At 35.3% G+C, this 6,919-nt stretch overlaps 1 protein-coding gene across 1 annotated transcript in view; it reads right to left on the bottom strand.

Annotated features, from left to right (window-relative positions):
* Positions 1-205: 205 nt before the first annotated feature.
* Positions 206-6,919, bottom strand: part of HS2ST1 (heparan sulfate 2-O-sulfotransferase 1) — a 74,145-nt gene continuing 67,431 nt past the window's right edge. The window contains exons 5-7 of the mRNA XM_074546078.1: positions 3,684-3,781; positions 2,477-2,634; positions 206-1,013 (exon numbers count right to left, since the gene is read on the bottom strand). Coding sequence (XP_074402179.1) covers positions 787-1,013; positions 2,477-2,634; positions 3,684-3,781 — 483 coding nt within the window. The 3' untranslated portion in view covers positions 206-786. The remainder of the gene's footprint in view (positions 1,014-2,476; positions 2,635-3,683; positions 3,782-6,919) is intronic.

The raw sequence follows: 6,919 nt of genomic DNA, 5'->3' as shown, positions 1-6,919 counted from the left end.
CAATTTTTATACCACTGTGTAAGGATCAACTAGAACTGCAGACAATACCAAATTTCTTGGTAAGTTTCCCAACCTCAGCCAGTGGCCGTGGTGATAAAAAAACCAACCAAACAAAACAAAACAAAACAAACCCCAAAACAACCCCACTGCTCTGATTCTTTAACTTTTTACAATATTAATGTGAAAATGACATTTTTAACACCAATGAGTATTTGTAATTTTTTAATAAAACCACATATATAAATATGCCAATTCCAGCAGCAGCATTTCTCAGCAGAACATGATTAACCATCCCAATTAATATCATGTGACATGATTCACTAAAACAAAGCACAGATGTCAACCAGTTATTAGGGCTACTCATACTGTATACAACAAAAATTTCCATGTTGAAAGCTGGGGAAAAATTATTTCCTCTTCACAGAAGTATAAATGAAAATAAATTGCTCTGAAAATTAAAAAGAGCATCAACAGAAATGGTTTTTTGATTGTTTACATTTTCAAACAAAACTGCCATGTATTAATTGCTCCAAATTACATTGTAGATTTCTTCAGGTTAAGGATATTGACTCCCACTGAAAATATTAGTTAGATAAAAGAAATTAAGCCTTTGCTTCTGGATTACCAACACAGCTATATCCAAAGCCCTGGAGGTGATCCACAACCCACTTTTCTCGTACAAAGAAATGTCTTGGAGGTCTACAAGCAATCTAGTTTCCATGGCTGAGGACTAAGATGATGATGTGGCCAAAGATTTAGGTCCATAAATCTAATAGTATAGCATTCTTAGTTTGATTTAGGGTAAATCTTTTCATAGAAAAAGTTTTGAGCCAGAATATACAATTCTCCATCTTTTTCCCGAACTGCATGTGCTCTGACAAACTGAAATTGCTCCAGTGCAAATTCATAGAACTCATTCTCCATTTTCCAGATTTCAGACTGCTGTAGCTTGGCAATAGTTTCTTTTGTGGGAAGTTTTTTCTCAGTTGTTTTTCTAAGATGCGACTTCTTTCCTAAATGCAAAATGAAAGCAATAACTTCACTTTCAAGTTCACGTGCTCAAAAAATGCTTACAGTCCTTTGTTATTTACAGAGTTTTTATATTCTCAGTGTGTTGATAAACTGCATTAGAAGGAGCAGGCTTTAATCCAAAATTTATTAACACAACATGCAGAGTTGGAACCTGCAGCCTCTCTCACTTAATGTTTATGAATTTTGCATCCATTCTTTCAATTCTTCCTGTTTGCTCTAATAAACCCAGGGAATGAACATTCATTTAAAGAGTAAGATTACTCCATATAACCTACCTGGAGCAAAACTGGTCTTTCAAAATTAATTATTTATATGCTAATCTGGTATCAAATGTTAAGAATTTTAGAAACTGCAGAGACTTCTTTCATAGAATCATAGAAATATTTATGTTGGAAAAGACATTTAAGGTCATCGAGTCCAACCACAAACCTAACACTGCCATGTCCCAGTCAGCCATGTCCCCAAGTGCCACACCTACACATCTTTTAAATACCTCCACCACTTCTACACATATTTTAAATATCTCCAGGGAAGGTTATATTCAACTCAGACTACCAAAAACCTCCCTGTTCTGGTGTAGCTCTCTGTAGCTCTCCATAAGAGAGAAAAAAAAATATTGTTTTCACATGATTTCAATTGTCTATTTCTAATCAAAATATAATCTCTACTAATAGCATTTAAACCATTATTCTCCCATCTAAATAGGATACTATAGTCTTATCATAAATGATACATAAGCCATATCCCTGTTGCAGAGTTTCTGAGACAAAGAAGACCAAAATGATGACCAGATTTTCCCCAAGGAGTGCTGTTGCTTTCTAATTAACTTGTTAATACTACATATCTAGGCTCTGTACATCAGATCCTCTTCTCCCTCTATTTGCAGCTAGGAGCCCTGCTAAGATAAATCTTCTGTTCATCACAAATTGAATGGCCAGCTCCTAGAAAGTGAGTTACTTCTCGTAGCTAGGAGCCCAGGAAGATAAACATCTGCTTGGGTCTCTGCATCCCTCAGGCTTTATTGCTCAGCCAACCAGGCTGCATTGAGCACAGTTAATTCCAGCAGGGCTTCTGAGGAAATGGAAATCTGCTACATCAGCTACTTTAAAAAGCTGAAGCCACTGTAAAACTTAAAAAAAAATATTCTGTTACAAACATATCACAATGTTACATGCAGTATACCTACACATCTACCTTTACCCCAGCCTTAAATATTTATAATTAGTGTAAGGCAGAAAGATACTTGGACTAGCATTACCCCTGAGAGAAAGAGAGAGAGAGAGAACTAAGAATCTTCGAAAAGGAGTTTGTTTCTTATACAGGAACATCATCCAGCTGAGAGGCAAACCTAGCAGAGACTAAAACTATTCACCTAGATCTAAACAATTTACACTGAAAAAGGCAGAAAGTGGTTGAAAACTCCATGAAATCAGCTATTTAATACCTGTCCGGTACAGTTCTGTAGCACCCCTGAAGAACCGGGGCAGAGCTGCCTCCAATAACATGATAAAGTCTTCAAGCTCTTCAGTAACTCCCACTAGGAAGTATTCATTAATCAGATTGTATTTGGCTTGTTCCAAAGCCCATCTGCTTCCCACATTCCTAAAATGACAGAGAACAATTATATTAAGTTCTGATGTCAGCCTTAGTCCCTAGATGGAGATTACTTCACAACAGGACATTTGTATAGGCAAGACTTATTCCAAGTTATAATCATTGCTAACTTCATTTCCCTTTGCAGTTCCTTTCATTTGTGTTCTCACCTAAAAATGTGACTCCTCTACTTATAAAATAGTCTAAACAAAAATACCCAGTGTGTGTATATGATTAATGCCTCTATTCAAGCAATTTTTTGGGGATTTACACTGTCTCAATATTAATACTCTGTCTCTACTTTCACATTAGATACCAAAAATCTGGCAAGAGCATACCTTCCCTTTTGCATCTTCTTTCTTTCTCTGCTTCTCCACATGGCCAGAGAGTAGACAGGTCTGAACAACAGGCACTGAAAGAGGAGCTCCCAAGTGGCCATTTACTTTGCTTATGTTTGAATGAACAAAACCTTTGACAAATAATTGCCCTTGCTATCACTCAATCTTTCAAAAACTCAGTGAGGTTTCTTTTGGGTTTTTTTTGCTTAAGAGTTTTTTAAAGTCTTTGCCATTATTATAAAATATTTTGCATTGATAGATGGACACTATTTCCTTTTGTTTCAGTTTCTGCTAAGTAGCATTGACTACTGGATATCTGGTAAACGTTTAAAAAGATAAATTTATCCTGATCTCAATTATTGTGTATTCCCCAGGAACTTTAGGAGCTTGAAATAAAATATATCCATTCCAAAAGAAGGATTCTGTAGTCTGACATAAGAGAAAAATGTCAAGACTTTAAATCTGCAAAAATTATTTTTAAAATTGAAAACATGTTTTCCCTCATAGCACTGCTGATACAGTATTGTAACATACTGCTAGTTTAAAGAACTGCAAAACTGTTTCAGCAAATCCCTCTTTAACAGAAAACACTCAAGTATCCACTGCTTCACTCTGTTCAGTCCCTCACACTTTTATCAACTGGACTACACATTGAAATTTGTTAAAGTTTAGATTTCAGCACTGATATACTTGATGACCAAGCTACATTCATCTCCCTACCAGCATTCTGAGCTGTGGCCACAGAAGAATGGAATTTGAAGCCAAAGTTTTTCTGGAGCACAGTCGGAACCTCCAGCTGCCACACATTCATCAAAGGTCTGAAACAAAGACAAAATTGAGCTGAGCTTTCAAATCTTATCCATGTATCTAACATCTCAAACAGAAAAACACATATACAATGTTTTAGAAAAAAAATGTCAAGCCTTGCTTTCACAGTGTTATCAGGATGATCTACTGTCCCAGCTAAACAGTACTTGGACAGTCCTTTATGGTTACAAGTAATGAACAATTGATCTTACCTGATACATTGATATACCTTTGATATAACTTTAGCAAAGACTATTTGTCAAAACTAGCAAAAATAGTCAATAACTGTTGGTGTAATTATTTTCCCCTATAAAAGAAGTCACTAAAGATACAGTATCAAATGCCATGAGGAATTGTGTGATCCTGCAACAGCTGGGTCTTTTTTAACACAGAACATTGTGCATTTTGTCTTTTAGATTAAACAAGCTTCTATTACATTTGAATAATGAGAAATAATTGCCACTTCAGAGGCTAATTTTGTTCTGGCAATCAGAAGAACCAAAAAGAAGTTGCTCACAGCATAACAGAATATTCCATACAATATTGCTCTTGATGTGGATACACTGCTGTAGTAACAGAGTTTCAACTGCAATAACACAGTTACAATAGGAACTCCATTAGCACTGCAGGGAATTTGTGAATGCTTTACATGTCACCATAAAGGATGTATTTGTGTGTTTCTAATCAAGATATAAGGCCTGTATCTAGGATATATTAAAAAATAATAGATCCCATGGAAAACTTTTTAGATTGCTTCTTCAGTCTAATTACAAGTTTCTGTTCAAAGCAACTATGTAAAAACACATTTGTGTAATTATTTGGGGTTAAGAAAAAGGACATGATCTGCTTTTATTTTGAGGTGAAGTTTATGAGATAATCTGAAAAAATTATTGATACTATGCCAAAGCAGGGAGTAAACTGTGGTGCCTTGGTTCACATTGAACTCTGAGTTTAAAATAGCTTGTACCTGTCACACACCATAGATAAAAATGCAGCTTTAAGTGGGAAAACAAGACATTGGTATGCTTTCCCTAGCATAGTTCTCTAGGGAAATTCTGCACTGATCTATTGTTAAATGCACCTCCTAAATTATGAATGTTTATACTAAAAATGAACTGGCATCTGTGCAAAGAAAGATTTCTTTGCTTATACCTGCAGGTTATTTTACAGTTAATAAGCAAGAGGAAGCAAGCCATTTTCTAAGTAAGCTGAAACAGGACAGACTTCCTTCCACACTTCCTCTAATGCACCTACCTTGGCTGCTCCATCAGAGCTTCATTATAAGAAACCCTTGCCTCTACAGACCCTGCATTTGGAGCCAAGCTAACTATGACTGGAAACACAGAGATCCAGAAAACAACCAAGTTTATAAGTTTATACAAGTTTATATTCTTCTATGTAGATGCCATGGTATGGACTAGGAGGGGACAGAGTATAAAAATACATTGAGATTCCTTCCCACTAATAAAGGAACAATTGAGTTTCACTAGAGGTAATTTCTGACCTTCCCTACTTTTCAACTCTAGAGCTTTTCATTAACCTACTGTAACATATACTAGAATAAAGACACTGCAATTGGCTCAATCCATTTTTGAGCTTACTGAATTTTATAACTAATGTATGCAAAATTTACACCATCTATACATGGACAGTTCCCCAGAGACACTCTGGAAAAATAGTACTGATTTACATGAAAGAAGCCAGAAGCTTGATACAGTAAATGAATTTCACTTCAAATGAACTTGAAATGCTTACAGAACATGTTAAGTCTGTACAACAACAACTAAGTCTCTCAAACCAAAAGAAAGTGGTATCGTAGTGACAAAATGTAAAAAGCCCCTTAAATAGAAAAACATCAAATTAATAATGCAATGCATTGTAAGCATTATAAACAGAAATGCATATGACCTTTTCCCCAGCAAATCAAAGCTTACAGTGCAGTCCAGCAAGCAGCAACAGTAAAGATTTTTGGCATGTCTCCCAGTGACTACCTAACCACGTTGTTTGGATTATAATTCAAAATTAAAATACACACTTAAATTTTACTCTTTTTAGTAAGTTTTATGTCCTAGAAACAGCTCAGACTTAGCAGCATGCTCAGCTTTCCAAGTGACTGATCTCAAGTGGGAAGGAGGAAGACAGTCTACAAAAGACGAGATCCTATCTCTCTTTTTTTAAAATGCCTTTATGATATCATATCACATCACCTGTTCATCTGTTTAGCCAGTTCTATAAAGACAATATTTAATCTTAATTTCAATTTATTCTTGAAGCTTTTCTCTTCCTAGGCTGCTGTGCTTCAGGATACCTGGACAACCTGAAATGCAGTAACTGAAGATGGCGCTAAAGCCTAAATAACAGAGGACCATTAAGTTCCCAACCGGAAAAAAAAAGAGGAATGGTTTGCTGCAAATATTTAAAAAGCACTATTTGGATGGGGGCAGCACATAAAATGATTACTAAACTGTATATTTTGTGTGACTTTTGCTTGTTTTTTAATGTCTCTTGGTACTCACACAGCACTACACTAAATTGTCAACATTACAGAAAAACAGCATCAGCTTAAGAAAATATAATCACTGAAAATGTATAAATTTAGTCTTTGGCTCTATAAAGTACAAAAACTCATTACATTTTATAGGATTCCACACTATTCAAGCTACAGTTTTGTAAACCATACTCATGTATTTTATACCTCGCTTTTCTTCCCAATATAAGAAAAATCGAAACTAAATGCCCAGAAAGGTCATACTGCAAATCATGACAGTGGATGTACAGATTCTTTCTGGAACAAACCCATTATGAAGTCTAAATGACGTTGCCATCCTGAAACTGTATTAGTAGTCAATGTTTGAATGTGCTAACCTGAACTTGTCTACAGCAACCTAAGACACGAGGAGGAAGTACAGAAATTTATGTGTCATGCTCCACAGTTTCCAAAAAGACATTGCAGTGTTTACATTTTAAAAAATAGAATAAATTGGGTTGCTAATTATATGAAAATAATCAACAAAGCCAAAGCATCAGCAGTTCTACAGCTTTTGCTGAAAAAATGTGTCTCAGTCTTCAACAAGAAAAGATGTAGCCTTCTTACACAGGAGGATAAATCTAATCTGGTAATTATAATTCTGAATACCTAATAACAACTT

This window comes from Zonotrichia albicollis, chromosome 8 (assembly GCF_047830755.1).
Source record: "Zonotrichia albicollis isolate bZonAlb1 chromosome 8, bZonAlb1.hap1, whole genome shotgun sequence".
In the NCBI taxonomy this organism is placed as follows: Eukaryota; Metazoa; Chordata; class Aves; order Passeriformes; family Passerellidae; genus Zonotrichia; species Zonotrichia albicollis.
Note: the sequence above shows the minus strand (reverse complement) of the source record. Positions and strands in the feature narration are given on the sequence as shown.